Source organism: Lepidochelys kempii, chromosome 2, assembly GCF_965140285.1.
Source record: "Lepidochelys kempii isolate rLepKem1 chromosome 2, rLepKem1.hap1, whole genome shotgun sequence".
NCBI classification, from domain to species: Eukaryota; Metazoa; Chordata; order Testudines; family Cheloniidae; genus Lepidochelys; species Lepidochelys kempii.
Genome location: NC_136381.1, coordinates 256,938,447 through 256,954,899, shown reverse-complemented (window position 1 = coordinate 256,954,899; position 16,453 = coordinate 256,938,447). Strand labels below are relative to the sequence as shown.

Below are 16,453 nucleotides of genomic sequence, written 5' to 3'. Positions count from 1 at the left end.
GATCTGTGGGGTTGTTAGTTTGGTGCTTTGCCTGTATGGATTGCATATCAGATGTTTCTCAAATGTTAATTAAAGTTTTTATCACCATCTAATTTGCACTATAGTTTATATTTTAAATGTGGATCTATAGCACATGATGAATGAACTTTAGATTAGGGGCAGCCTTTTCCACCCTTAAAGTCCTAAGTGGAGAGAGAGCATCCCAAATGCATTAGCCATGTATATTTGCTTCTGCTACATGGCATTAGAAATCCTTAAAAGTAAAGGAAAGTGCATTTATTTCAGTATAAAAGCATTAAAACCAATGCAGATACTTGAAAGTGTTTCCAAATGTATTGCCATCACTAAGTGCCATGAACATTTATGTCACTGTATACTGTGAAATATAAATAACAATGTAAAGCTGAATAGAAATCAAGGAAGCCCTGGAAGCATTTTTCTTACAGTATTCTATTACAGCTAAGTAGCTTCTTACCGGAAACCATTTAGCCATACAATTAGTCTCCTTCTTTAAGCTGGAATACTAGTCATATTGTCAAGCATATTCTACAGTAATACTTGAGGATATTTTCAACTATGTCTTTATATGAAAATTATCCCTCTCTTCTGTTTTTGAGTTTTGTTGTCTGCTTTTAAACTTTTTGGAGGATCAGGACATGTTACTGTCTATGTTGAACTTTTATTCCTGAAAATAATTTTTTTGAAAAGTCTATGAGATTCTGATTCTTACTTGCACCATTGTAAATCAGGAGTAACTCCATGGATGTGAATAGAGTTTCATTGGTGTAAGTCAGATCAGAATGAGACCCTGTAGTTTCCAAGCCTAAGTGTTAAGTTTCAAAATGACAGTACCATTGATTTTCTTTTGACTCTAATTAATTTCAGGTGCTCAACCTGTTCCTTGCCTTGCTACTGAGTTCTTTTAGTGCTGACAACCTCTCAGCACCGGATGAAGATGGAGAGATGAACAATCTGCAGCTTGCTTTTGCTCGGATCAACAGGGGGCTTCACTATGTGAAAAACACAACATGGGATTTCTGTTGTAATTTACTTAGGCATCCGAGGACGACAGCTGAAAAGAAGGCAATGATTAAACTTGCTGCCCAGAACACAGGTGTCCTTCACAACTGTGTGAATAGCCATACCACTGCAGGCATTGGTAAAGATGTGGAGAACCACAAAGAGAACCATGCCGACGACGGGACTGACAAAAATGTGCAGAAACTCCCAGTGATTAGTGACAATGATGATTTTCTGACCAACCCTGACCTGTCCATCTGTGTTCCCATTGCTGTGGGGGAATCTGATATTGAAGATCAAGAAGATGATGAGGAGCAGAGCACATTCACAGAAATGGAGCAGGTAGGGAGCTAAAATGTTTGTTTGATGGCAGTAGTTTATTGAGAGGACATCCATTTCCGCATCCAACTCTAGATCCATGGTTCATAATGCAAACATTTAAGACCAAATCCTGCCTTGGATATGTACTTGCCACTCTCATTAACTTCAGTAGAAGTTACATGTGCATATCCAAGGGCAAAATTCAGCCTTTAATAAGGGAATGTCTCCTATCATTGTATGCTTTCTCTATGTCTAAATTAATTATGTTAACAAGAGTAACTAAATTCCCACCCACGTCCAGCCCCAGTTCTCCTTTAGTTCAAATTACAGGAATATTAGAGAGGGCCCTTAGGTTCTCTGACAATTTAAAATGAAATTTTCCATACATGAGGAGGGGAAAGTGGCTTGATTTGGTTTATGTAGCAGAACTTCAGCCCCAAATAGTTCTGGTTAAAGGGTCTGAGCCATGCAAATGCTGATGTGACCATATGTAGGAGCATGTAGTGGCTGATTTAGGAAACACGTTTTCGAGAAAGGCAAAAAATGAGTTAGTAACATGCCTTAGTTTGACACTGTAAACTTACTTATTCTACAGACCTCTTAATAGAGCTGGTTGAAAAATTCTGAATGTTTTGAAATTTTGATGAAAAACACATAAAAATCATTCCCAACAAATCCCCGCCCGCCCACACACACACTTTTTGAACCACTCTACCTCTCTGTTTCATGGATCACAATTAATCATGTTGCAGCCAATGCCGTTAGCTCTGATCCAGCACCCACTGAGGTAAATGGAAACCCATGGATTTCAGTGGGCCCTTTGCATCAAGCTGAAATTCTTTTGGGTCTCAGAGATGTAAGGAAGAATGTTCAGACACAAGCACTATCCTTAGAGAGGTGTTATGTGAAGAAAACATAACCAAAGAACCATGTAGAGAGTCACAAATAGATAAATGTTAACTTCTAATGCTTCACTATGGGGAAGCTTATTACACTCTGTCACCAGCCAGTATTGCCATATTGATTGATGAGCTGATAAAAGAGAAGATGGGGAATTAGAACTCTAAATGTTATCAAGCCACGTCATCCAAATAGACACCAGCACAATGAAATGTGCAGTCAGAAAATATTTGGAAATATCTTAAAGGGTTGTTTTTCTTTTACTTTATTTAAGGGACGTGTATTAAAATAACCAGTTTCAGTGAAGGTGGCATGGAAAGTAAAGTAAATTAAATCGAAACCTGAGTGTGACTACTTGCTGTTTTGGCTTTGTGCATTTTCGCTTTATTCTTAACGGCAGATGTGTTGTTTAAGCTTTGATAGGTCCTGTCAGTTGCTCCCTAGTTCTAGCTAAAAGAAGGCAAGTAAGCATACATAAAACATATATGTGATAGTTGCTAAATAGAATGATTGCTACTGACAATGTTTGTGTTCTCTTTGACATCTTTTCTCCCTCCCCCATAATAGTTGAATATGGGCAGAGTACCATGTAAGGTAAACCCCTTGTAAGGTAAACCCTGTATACAGTGGCTTAGAGTATGATGGCTTTGTTATGATTGATTAATCTGACATTATTGATTGGCTGAAATTCATATTATTTTTCTGGAGACAGAATCTATTTCTAGCTGAGATTTGAAAAAAAAGTTTCTTGTCTTTCTACATCAGTTCAAGGCAGGGGGTTTGTGGTACATTGTTAAATACTCTTGTTTGCTCATCAGAACAAAAAAGCATGCGTTCATTGACGCTTCACCTAGAAATATGTCTAGTACTATATGCCATGCTTTTCAAACTAATAAATAATAGTGGGTACAGTTAAAACTTAAAATCTAGTCTCTTCTCATTGGAGCTTGCTGAAGTTTCACAACAGGATCTAAGGAAAAAGTTCAAAAACACTGATTTCCAGTCTAGTAAGACTGCACTGCATTTTTACACATTCATGTAGCTGTTGATCTCTCTCTCATAGGTAGGTACTAGCTCATTTCATGTTATTGTTGCAAGAAAATGTAGAATCAGAATTTTACTGATACGTATTAGACCTGGATGGAAAACAGAATTTCCATCCTGCAGGAAATTTTGATAGAAAGTTGTTTACATCCCGAATTGGGATGAAAAGTCAACGTTTTTGCGGAATGGAAATTCTGAAAAATTTCTATTGAGAAACATCAAAATGTCCTTATTGAACCCTTAAGGAAAAAATGCATCATAAAAATGTGAATAATAGTGAGGAATCAGTTAAGAACATCTTACTACATGCCCAAAATGCCAGAATACCGCAATCAAGGAAGAAGGCCATTTTGGTTTAAAAAAAAAAACAAACAAAAAACCTGACCTGCTTTAGAGGTGAACTTACGGTAACTTTAATACACACACACACACACACACACATATATATATATAATGAAAAAGAAAGGGGAAGTTGATAGTAATTAATATAAATGAGAAGTTAGGAATTGCAGAATATTGATAAGGGAACCCAGGGGACACAAGGAGAAATCTATGACTAGCTGAGTTAAAGACAATAACAAGGAGTTTTTAAAGTATATTGGGAACAAAAAGTATCCTGACAATGGCATTGGTCCATTACTAGATAGAAATGGTCGAATTATCAATAATAATGCAGAAAAGGCAGAAATGTTCAATAAATATTTCTGTTCTGTATTTGGGGAAAAATAGATGATCATCATATGGTAATGATAACATTCTTTGCATTCCACTAGTATCTCTAGAGAACATTAAACAGAAACTACTAAAGTTGGACATTTTTTAAATCAGTAGGTCCTGATAACTTGCAGCCAAGAATTTTAAAATTGCTGGTTGAGGAGCTCACTGGACCATTAATGTTAATTTTCAGTTAGTTTTGGAGCACTTAGTTCCAGAAGACTGGAAGAAAGCCAATGTACTGATTTTTTAAAAGGGTAACTGGAATGACCTTGGTAACTATAGGCCTGTCAGCCTGACATTGATCCTGGGCAAGATAATGGAGAAGCTGATATGGGACCCAATTAATAAAGAATTAAAGGGGGGTAATATAATTAATGCTAATCAACATGGGTTTATGGAAAATAGATCCTGTCAAACTAACTTGATATCTTTTTATTTTTATGAGATTACAAGTTTGGTTGATAAAGATAGAAGTGTTGCCATAATATACTTAGACTTCTGTAAACTAGCACAATATATATTTTACATGGCACACATTAAATGGGTAAAAACTGGCAAACTGTTAGGTTTCAATATATTGAAAAGGGGAATTGTTGTTAAGCAGGTGTGTTTCTAGTGGGGTCCCTCAAGAATTGGTTCTTGGCCCTATGCTTTTTAATATTTTTATCAGTGAGTTGGAAGATAACATAAATTATTACTGATAACATTTACAGATGAAACACAAATTGGTGGAGTGGTAAATAATGAAGAGAACAGGTCATTGATACAGAGCAGGGTTTCAACATAACTGATCGCTTCATAAGCTGGGTGCAAGCCAACTATGAGTTCTTATATGGCTAAATGTAAATGGATACATGTGGGAACAAAGAATGTAGACCATACTTACAGAATGGGGGACTCTATCCTGGGAAGTAATGACTCTGAAAAAGATTTGGGGGTTGTGGTAGATAATCTGCTGAAAGTGAGCTCCCAGTGTGATACTGTGGCCAAAAGAAGTAATGTGATTACATAAACAGGAGAATCTCGAATAGGAGTAGAGAAGTTATAGAGTAGAGAAGTTTCAGAGTAACAGCTGTGTTGGTCTGTATTCGCAAAAAAAAAAGGAGTACTTGTGGCACCTTAGAGACTAACCAATTTATTTGAGCATAAACTTTGGTGAGCTACAGCTCACTTCATCGGATGCATATTGTGGAAAGTGTATAAAAAGATCTACACTTTCCACAGTATGTATCCGATGAAGTGAGCTGTAGCTCACAAAAGCTTATGCTCAAATAAATTGGTTAGTCTCTAAGGTGCCATTGAGTTGAGAAGTTATAGAGAAGTTATATAGGTTATAGAGAAGTTATATAGTTATAGAGTAGAGAAGTTATATAGGACCCGTCGCCCCTAACTGCCCCCTGCCCTTAACTGCCCCCCACCACCCCATTCAACCCCCCTCTCCTTCCTGATTGCCCCCCTGGGACCCTTACCCCATCCACCCCCCAACTCCCTGTCCCCTGACCGCCCCCCGCTGCCCCATCCAACCCCTCCTCTCCTTCCTGACTGCCCTCCCAGGACTCCTGCCCCATTCAACCCCCATTCCCCGCCCTCTGACCGCCCCGACTCCTATCCATGCCCCCTGACCACCCCGCGAACTCCCCTGTCCTCTATCCAACCCCCACTCTGCTCCCTGCCCCCTTACCGCGCTGCCTGGAGCACCGGTGGCTGGCGGCGCAGCTGCACCAGGACAAGCAGCCGCACTGCGTAGCACAGAGCACTGGGTCAGGCCGGGCTCTGCAGCCCTGCCACCCAGACCATTGTGTGGCTGCGGGGGTGGAGGAACAGCCTCCCAGGCCAGAAGCTCAGGGGCCGGGCAGGATGGTCCTATTTCACTATTGGTCAAGAATAAAATCCTGGCATTTCCTGCCTGTGAACATAATTTTTTATTGGAAAAAATCCAAATCTACCTTAGGACAATATGCAAAAATTTTTACAGAGGAATTATGCAAGTTTGTGGAGAAATGAGCTTTCGATGATGATTTGACAGGTTTTTTGAATGTCATAGAATCATAGAAGATTAGGGTTGGAAGAGACCTCAGGAGGTCATCTAGTCCAGCCCCATGCTCAAAGCAAGACCAACCCCAACTAATTCATCCCAGTCAGGGCTTTGTCAAGCTGGGCCTTAAAAACCTCTAAGGATGGAGATTCCACCACCTACGTAAGTAACCCCTTCCAGTGTTTCACTACCCTCCTAGTGAAACAGTTTTTCCTGATATCCAACCTAGACCTTCCCCACTGCAACTTGAGACCATTGCTCCTTGTTCTGTCATCTGCCACCACTGAGAACAGCCTAGCTCCATCCTCTTTGGAACCCCCCTTTGGGTAGTTGAAGGCTGCTATCAAATCCCCCCTCACTCTTCTCTTCTGCAAACTAAATAAGCCCAGTTCCCTCAGCCTCTCCTCATAAGTCATGTGCCCCAGCCCCCTAATAGTTTTCGTTGCCCTCCGCTGGACTCTCTCCAATTTATCCACATCCTTTCTGTAGTGGGGGGCCCAAAACTGGATGCAGTACTCCAGATATGGCCTCACTAGTGCTGAATCGAGGAGAATCATCACTTCCCTCGATCCACTGGCAACGCTCCTACTAATGCAGCCCAATATGCCAAGGGCACACTGTTGACTCATATCCAGCTTCTCATCCACTGTAATCCCCAGGTCCTTTTCTACAGAACTGCCGCTTAGCCAGTCCATCCCTAGCCTGTAGCAGTACAAGGGATTCTTCCTTCCTAAGTGCAGGACTCTGCATTTGTCCTTGTTGAACCTCATCAGATTCCTTTTGGCCTAATCCTCCAATTTGTCTAAGTCACTCTGGACCCTATCTCTACCCTCCAGCATATCTACTTCTTCCCCACAGCTTAATGTAATTCGCAAACTTGCTGAGGGTGCAATCCATCCCATCATCATCATGAAGATGTTGAACAAAACCGGCCCCAGGACCAACCCCTGGGGCACTCCGCTTGATACTAGCTGCCAACTAGACATTGAGCCATTGATCACTACCCGTTGAGCCCGACGATCTTGCTAGTTTTCTATCCACCTTATAGTCCATTCATCCAATCCATACTTCTTTAACTTGCTGGCAAGATTACTGTGGGAGACCATATCAAAATCTTTACTGAAGTCAAGGTATATCATGTCCACCACTTTTCCCATATCCACAGAGCCAGTTAGCTCATCATAGAAGGCAATCAAGTTGGTCAGGCATGACTTGCCTTTGGTGAATCCATGCTGACTGTTCCTGATCACCTTCCTCTCCTCCAAGTGCTTCAAAATGGATTCCTGGAGGACCTGCTCCATGATTTTTTCAGGGATTGAGGTGAGGCTGGCCGGTCTCTAGTTCCCCAGATTCTCCTTCTTTCCTTTTTTAAAGACAGGCACTATATTTGCCTTTTTCCAGTCATCTGGGACCTTCCCTGATTGCCATGAGTTTTCAGAGATAATGGCCAATGGCTCTGCAATCACATCAGCCAACTCCCTCAGCACCCTTGGATGCATTGCATCCGGCCCCATGCACTTGTGCCTGTACAGCTTTTCTAAATAGTCTTTAACCTGTTCTTTCACTACTGAGGGCTGCTCACCTCCTCCCCATACTGTGCTGCCCAATGCAGCAGTCTGGGAGCTGACCTTGTCTGTGAAGACCGAAGCAAAAAAAAGCATTGAATACTTCAGCTTTTTCCACATCATCTGTCACTAGGTTGCCTCCCCCATTCAGTAAGGGTCCCACACTTTCCCATAACTTCTTCTTGTTGCTAACATACATGTAGAAATCTTTCTTGTTACATTTCACACTCCTTGCTAGCTGCAACTCCGATTGTTCTTTGGCCTTCCTGATTACATCCCTGCATGCTCGAGCAATATTTTTATACTCCTCCCTAGTCATCTGTCCAAGTTTCCACTTCTTGTAAGCTTCCTTTTTGTGTTTAAACTCACTGAAGATTTCTCTGTTAAGCCAAGCTGGTCGCCTGCCATATTTACTGTTCTTTCTGCACATTGGGATGGTTTGTTCCTTCACCCTCAATAAGCCTTCTTTAAAATACAGCCAGCAATCCTGGACTCCTTTCTCCATTATATTAGCCTCCCAGGAGATCCTGCTCATCAGTTCCCTGAGGGGGTCAAAGTCTGCTTTTCTGAAGTCCAGGGTCCATATTCTGCTCTCTCCTTTCTTCTTTTTGTCAGAATCCTGAACTCGACCAACTCATGGTCACTGCTGCTCAGGTTGCCACCCACTTCTACTTCCCCTACCAATTCTTCCCTGTTTGTGAGCAGCAGGTCAAGAGGAGCATGGCCCCTAGTTGGTTCCTCCCGCACTTGCACCAGGAAGTTGTCCCTAACACTCTCCAAAAACTTCCTGGATTGTCTGTGCACTGCTGTATTGTTTTCCCAGCAGATGTTAGGTGATTGAAGTCCCCCATAAGAAACAGGGCCTGTGATCTGGAAACTTCTGTTAGTTGTCTGAAGAAAGCCTCGTCTACCTCATCCTCCTGGTCTGGTGGTCTATAGCAGATGCCCACCACGACATCACCCTTGTTGCTCTTAACCCAAAGAGACTCAATGGGCTTTTCTCCAGTTTCATACAGAGCTCTGAGTAATCATACTGCTCTCTTATACACAGTGCAACTCCTCCCCCTTTTCTCCCCTGCCTGTCCTTCCTGAACAGTTTATATCCATCCATGACAGTGCTCCAGTCATGTGAGTTACCCCACCAAGTGTAAATTACCATTTACTTTTATTCAAATAGTGAATAATTGGCACTAAAACCATTTCATTTTACGCTGAACTCAGTTATATAGATATAGTACAGAGGTATTGACTCGTTTAAATTGGTCTCTGTGGGACAGTTCCTCAGCTGGTGTAATTCAGCATAACTCAATTTACCCCAGCTGTGGATTTGGCTCTGCATCTGTAGGAAACACTCATTTCCAAGTCAGAGGCATTCTATGTTTATTTCCTCAAAACACTAATAAATCACCTTTGCACAGGTGTAACTAATGACATATGGTGCAAAACAGTGGAGAAGCAGGCGCATGTCTGGTTTTGACAGTGCCTGTTCCAGCTCCGTATGCTGTGTTAACCCACAAAAAATATCTTGTTCACAACACAGGTTACTGAAGAGGAAGAGGAAATGGTATGACTTGGGGTTTAGTATTCAAGCCTCATTCACGGGATTGATAGTATCAGGCATTATAACTGTGATAACTTCATTTTTCTGACAAACCTATCAGAAGCTGGGAAATAAGCTTCCCCATTCATGTTGCACTTTTAAAGCTTTGATCATGTTACACTCCCAGATTCCACACTACTCCTTATCCCAGCAAATGTCTGTGTTGCCATGATAACCACAGTAAATCGTGCAAAGGGAAATCAAGAGAAATGCAAATGCAATTTACGTGAGTGCATCGAAAGACCCACAGTTATGGCTAAATATCTCTTTGCATTGAGGGCATTATATACAAATGAAACAAGAGTTCCTTGGGGGAGTTCGTTATGCATTCAAATCTATTCTAACTTTTCCCTAACTTTAATCCATTTTTATATATTTAAGAATTTTAGAATGGGTGGGGAGAATGATTGTGTGCTTGTGTGTCTGAAGAAGGATGCTTAGAGAAAAAAATGTCTCCCTCTTCACTTGAAAGATGCTGGTTGAAGAGGGATTTAGTGGTCACAGTTTGGCAGAGTTGCTAGAACCTTGCTTTATTTTCTCCTGTTAGTGGATTTTATTGTTGTTGCCTGGGAGAGGAGGTAAAGGAAGTGTCTACATCAGCATTTATCAAAAGAAAAGGAGTACTTGTGGCACCTTAGAGACTAACCAATTTATTTGAGCATAAGCTTTCGTGAGCTACAGCTCACTTCATCGGATGCATCGCTGTAGCTCACGAAAGCTTATGCTCAAATAAATTGTTTAGTCTCTAAGGTGCCACAAGTACTCCTTTTCTTTTTGCGAATACAGACTAACACGGCTGTTACTCTGAAACCTAGCATTTATTAATGAACATTCCTGTCTGACACCCATGACAAGGAAGCCCTCAGATCTGCCCACTCATTGCATCCCATGGGGCTTCCAGCAGTGAAGTAGAGTGTCTGCAGCAGAGTCACTGGAGATGTGCATTGGGGAGGGGGTGGGGGGGGAAGCAATTTTGATTCATCTCGTAAAATGTTGAGTGCAAGAAGAGATTTTTCTCTACATACAGGAGACATTTAAAATTTCCTCTCTGTGAAGCCAATTGCCACTGTGATTAACCTATTATAATGTGGAAAGTTTAGAATTTTGACATACTTGTCTTAGAAGTAAACACCTCATTTACTTCTGTGCTTCCCAAGTGCATTATTAAAAGTATTAACACAGTGGGCCAAATCTTGTAGTCCTTTTCCAGGCAAAGCATCTATTAAAGACATCGGACTATACTCTGTTCAACGTACGTTGGTGAAAATCCAGTGTCAGCTGGCGTAATTGAGAGGCTAATGACACTTTGCTTAAATCAGGACTGCAAGATTGGATGCAACATTGCTAGAGAGTAGGTATTTTTTGGTGCAGTCCAATCCTCCTGTCTTCCAGAGCCTTCACATCAAGGGTGAATATCGGAATACTCTGCTGGAAAGGACAAAAAAAGCCTCTTTCAAGAAAGCCTTCGCAGTTAAGTAAAACTGCACCCATGTTGTTAAGTGTGGCATCCTGAAAGTTCAAATATTACGAAACCCTTCTACAACTGTATTTTCTATTCAATGTATTAGGAAAAGTTTTCATTTCAATTGGCATTTCTATTATCTCAGCCAATGCTGGCAGCAGCCATCTTGCTGAAAGGTACCAATTTGTGACACTCTCAGTTTGAGAACCTGTAATAACCTAGTACACCTGCGACACCTTAATCTCCCTTTTGTAACTGAGATGCACTGACAGTAAAGTAATATGGAAGAGACATGCTTGTAGCCTACGCATATGGCAGAGAAAGAAAACAAAAATCTGCACAGATTCTATAACGAAACAGGTTTCAGAGTAACAGCCGTGTTAGTCTGTATTCGCAAAAAGAAAAGGAGTACTTGTGGCACCTTAGAGACTAACCAATTTATTTGAGCATGAGCTTTCGTGAAAGCTCATGCTCAAATAAATTGGTTAGTCTCTAAGGTGCCACAAGTATTCCTTTTCTTATAATGAAACAGAAAATGACAGGTAGAACTTAAGTCCAGAAAATTTGGTTGTGTAGGAGATGCCCGCTCCCCATCGAAATTTAATGGAGCTGTCTTTCTGTCATGTATTTTTAGGTGCCAGTCATTGTAGCATTCCCACCCAGCGCTTTAAGAGACAGAGACAGAGACAAAACCCCCCACTCCTCATTAGTTTAACCCTATGATGGGAGCAAGAATCATCATAGTAAGTCATCTGTTTATTCTCCCAGATACACTTGGTGTCCAATTGTCCATGTATGAAAGATTATTCCAGTACCTTTGAAACAGAGAAGTCCAAATACTGATTGTCCTCTGAGGAATAAAAAAGCGTTTCCATATAATTCAACTATTTTAATCTGCGTTTTGTGATGCAGCACAGTAGTGTCACAATGAGTATCTGGTTGCATTCTTTTCAGATTGTCTTTTCAAGCACTAATTTTGGCTCCCTGAAGGATTAAATCATAGAAATCATTTTCTAAACCTCTGTAAAGTCCGTTCAGAGCCCGAAGAATGAACACCTTAATACACGTGACATCAAAACTCACGGTGCTGAAATAATGGGAGGAGATCAAGGAGACATTAAATTGTTCCACCATCTTAATCTGCAAAATGCAGCCATCTCACTAACAAGACCATATAGGAAATTACCTTAAACTTACCATGTTAAAAGGTTTTAGAAATCAAAATGGGCCTGATCAATGCCCCTTCTACAGCCCCTTTTGCACCACTCCACATGCTACCTGGGGTTCTTCTTCAACTTTGACCCTACGGCTCCCTCCAGCAGAGAGTGCAGCATCTGAAACAGTGTCTCTGCAATACTCTTATACTAAATCTACTCTGCATGCTTCTCTTGGCAGTTTGTAGACTATGTATTCAGACTATGACACCCTAGAACAGGTTGGAGTAGCCATGTAGATGGTGAGGCATTCTTAGGTGAGTAGAGTACAGACAAATCGCACCTGAGTTCATCCCTACACAGGTCTCTACTCATCCAGGCGGTGCCTTCGCACCTACACTGCTGCTTTCAGCCATGTAGTGTCATATTGCCTGTCACAGGCAAAGACTATAGCAGGGGGAAGGCAGCTGGGAAATGGTCCACCCAGCTCCCCATTGCTAGAGCCCCGCTGTGGCTGCTTTGTGTCACCCTGATTTTGCAAAGAAACTGAAAAGCCAACAGCTCGAGCCACCTGAGGATTGAATCTCACCTGAATGGGGAGATCCTTACATAGCATCAAATTGCTGTAGCTGCTGCTAGGCCATCTCATCCCAGGATGTGGTATCTGGTGCAGGGAGTGTTGTTTGAGGAAAGGTGGCATACCTTTGCCCATTCCCCTGGGATCCTGCACAGTTCCACCAGGGCCTGGTTTTGCTGTCTTCCTAGTTTCTTGTCTGTGTAACTGCACTGACTCCAATGGTGTAACATAATACCTGATTTACCCTGGTGTCAGAATCAATCCTATTGACTTCTTGGGAACTGAGCTGCTAATGCCAGTATTGTACTGAGTCCACCCAGAATCCCAAATTGGTGTAAGTCACACTCATTTTTCACACCCTCTGAATACCAAATTGGTCCAGGTGACTCTACTTTGCTACTTACATTCATTTTCTGACCCATGATTTTCCCTTTACACCTGTGGCTAGATCCTACTATAAGTTGCATGAGGGCAACTCCCATTGAAGTCAGTGGAAGTTTCATAGGTCCCCAGTGTCTAATTTACATTACTGTTTATGACATCAATAGAGCTGGCTGGAAACCAGAATTTCCATTCCCCAGGAAATTCTGACATTTTGAGTCAAAAATTCCCATGAAACAAGGTGGGTGAAGTAATGTCTTTTATTGGACCAGCTTCTGCTGAGAGAAGCTTTGGAACTTACACAGAGCCCTTCTTCAGGTCTTGTAACTATCAATGTGTTTTGTTTTGCTAATGTGGAAACAAAATATAATATAATAATATATAATATTAAAAATAATATTTAATATAATAAAAAGGTTGAAACAAAATGAAACTCTAATGTCAAAGCAAAACATTTTGACATTATCAAAATGAAATGAGAATGCAGAACTTTTCATCAAAATTGATGCATTCCCACAACCCATTTCAATTTTGATGAAAAACTGTTCCATCAGAAGAGTTTGGACCAGCTCTAGTCATCAGCTTTGAATCTAAATGTAAAGGGGCACGAGTTGATGTAAACTTACCAGCTGAGGAAAAATGCCTGGAAAGATAGGTGCAAGCAAATTAGTGTGTCTTCGAGGAATAATTTGAACTTAATTGGCAAATATTAAACAACATAATCTTTACATTTGTTTTCACATTCACATATGTGTAGAAATTTAGATTTGTTACATCAGTTTTCATCAAGACACAGCAGACAGAACTATAAGACTTGCTGTCAATCTCTTCATTGATTAGAGCAGTCACACTGCTAACAAAGGTTTTAGGGTGCTCATTTAGTATAAGATGCCTGGAAATCTATTTCTCCATAGCATAATGCCTAAGATCCATGAAACACTGGAGGGCAATTAAAAAAAAAAAAAGCATGGCACTGAAAGAACTGATATCAGGCATAGCTGACTTGACAACATGCATTTGGAGAGAATGCTTTGGATTCTTTGACCATGGGATTGTGTTCCAAGAAGGAGGAGTGCTAGGTAGAGACGGGCTTCACCTAACGAAGAGGGGGAAGAGCATCTTTGCAAGCAGGCTGGCTAACCTAGTGAGGAGGGCTTTAAACTAGGTTCACTGTGGGAAGGAGACCAAAGCCCTGAGGTAAGTGGGGAAGTGGGATGCCAGAAGGAAGCATGAGCAGGAGAGCACAAGAGGGGAAGGCTCCTGCCTCATACTGAGAAAGCGGGATGATCAGTGAATTATCTTAAATGCCTATACAGAAATACAAGAAGCTGAGAAACAAGCAGGGAGAACTGGAAGTCCAGGCGCAGTCAAGGAATTATGATATGATTGGAATAACAGAGACTTGGTGGGATAACTCACATGACTGGAGTACTGTCATGGATGGATATAAACTGTTCAGAAAGGACAAACAGGGCAGAAAAGGTGGGGAAGTTGCATTGTATGTAAGAGAGCAGCATGACTGCTCAGAGCTCTGGTATGAAAGTGCAGAAAAACCTGAGAGTCTCTGGATTAAGTTTAGAAGTGTGAGCAACAAGGGTGATGTCGTGGTGGGAGTCTGCTATAGACCAGCGGACCAGCGGGATGAGGTGGATGAGGCTTTCGTTCAGCAACTAACGGAAGTTACTAGATCGCAGGCCCTGGTTCTCATGGGAGACTTCAGTTACCCAGATATCTGCTGGGAGAGCAATACAGTGGTGCACAGACAATCCAAGAAGTTTTTGGAAAGTGTAGGGGACAATTTCCTGGTGCAAGTGCTGGAGGAACCAACTAGGGGCAGAGCTCTTCTTGACCTGCTGCTCACAAACCGGGAAGAATTAGTAGGGGAAGCAAAACTGGAGGAGAACCTGGGAGGCAGTGACCATGAGATGGTCGAGTTCAGGATCCTAACAAAGGGAAGAAAGGAGAGCAGCAGAATACGGACCCTTGACTTCAGAAAAGCAGACTTTGACTCCCTGAGGGAACTGATGGGCAGGATCCCCTGGAAGAACAACATGAGGGAGAAAGGAGTCCAGGAGAGCTGGCTGTATTTTAAAGAATCCTTATTGAGGTTACAGGAACAAACCATCCCAATGTGTAGAAAGAATAGTAAGTATGGCAGGCGACCAGCTTGGCTTAACAGTAAAATCCTTGCTGATCTTAAACACAAAAAAGAAGCTTACGTGAAGTGGAAGGTTGGACAAATGACCAAGGACGAGTATAAACATCTTGCTCAGCCATGCAGGAGTGAAATCAGGAAGGCCAAATCATACTTGGAGTTGCAGCTAGCAAGAGATGTTAAGAGTAACAAGAAGGGTTTCTTCAGGTATGTTAGCAACAAGAAGAAAGTCAAGGAAAGTGTGGGCCCCTTACTGAATGAGGGAGGCAACCTAGTGACAGAGGATGTGGAAAGAGCTAATGTACTCAATGCTTTTTTTTTTGCCTCTGCCTTCACGAACAAGGTCAGCTCCCAGGCGACTGCATAGGAAGCACAGCATGGGAAGGAGGCTACTAGCCCTCTGTGGAGAAAGAAGTGGTTTGGGACTATTTAGAAAAGCTGGATGAGCACAAGTCCATAGGGCTGGATGCGCTGCATCTGAGAGTGCTAAAGGAGTTGCTGGATGTGATTGCAGAGCTATTGGTCATTAACTTTGAAAACTCATGGTGATTGGGGGAAGTCCCAGACAACTGGATAACGGCTAATGTAGTGCCCATCTTTAAAAAAGGGAAGAAGGAGGATCTGGGGAACTACAGGCCAGTCAGCCTCACCTCAGTCCCTGGAAAAAATCATGGAGCAGGTCCTCAAGGAATCAATTCTGAAGCACTTAGAGGAGAGGAAAGTGACCAGGAACAGTCAGCATGGATTCACCAAGGGCAAGTCATGACTGACTAATCTAATTGTCTTCTGTTATGAGATAACTGGCTCGGTGGATGAGGGGAAAGCAATGGATGTGTTATTCCTTGACTTTAGCAAAATTTTTGATGCGGTCTCCCACAGTATTCTTGCCAGCAAGTTAAAGAAGTATGGGGCTGGATGAATGGACTCTAAGGTGGATAGAAAGCTGGCTAGATCGTCGGGCTCAACGGGTAGTGATCAATGGCTCCATGTCTAGTTGGCAGGCAGTATCTAGTGGAGTGCCCCAAGGGTCAGTCCTGGGGCCGGTTTTGTTCAATATCTTCATTAATGATCTGGAGGATAGCGTGGACTGCATCGTCAGCAAGTTTGCAGATGACACTGCGAGGAGGGATAGATACATTGGAGGGTAGGGATAGGATATAGAAGGACCTAGACAAATTAGAGGATTGGGCCAAAAGAAATCTGATGAGGTTCAACAAAGACAAGTGCAGAGTCCTGCACTTAGGACGGAAAAATCCAATGCACCGCAACAGACTAGGGACCGAATGGCTGGGCAGCAGTTCTGCAGAAAAGGATCTAGTGGTTACAGTAGACGAGAAGCTGGATATGAGTCAACAGTGTGCTCTTGTTGCCAAGAAGGCCAATGGCATTTTGGGATGTATAAGTAGGGGCATTGCCAGCAGATCGAGGGACGTGATCGTTCCCCTCTATTCAACATTGGTGTGGCCTCATCTGGAATACTGGGTCCAGTTTTGGGCCCCACACTACAAGAAGGATGTGGAAA

The 16,453-nt window shown here is 42.1% G+C and overlaps 1 protein-coding gene across 5 annotated transcripts in view; it reads left to right on the top strand.

The window, feature by feature from the left end:
- The window catches only part of LOC140907820 (sodium channel protein type 5 subunit alpha), a 268,854-nt gene that overhangs the window by 153,093 nt on the left and 99,308 nt on the right, over positions 1–16,453 (top strand). For 2 of the 5 annotated variants that reach the window (XM_073334664.2, XM_073334662.2), the window contains exon 16: positions 886–1,362. In XM_073334664.2, coding sequence (XP_073190765.2) covers positions 886–1,362 — 477 coding nt within the window. Of the gene's footprint in view, positions 1–885; positions 1,363–5,050; positions 5,060–16,453 lie in introns of all 5 variants that reach the window. The other 3 variants (XM_073334667.2, XM_073334666.2, XM_073334665.2) reach the window with 2 other exon arrangements.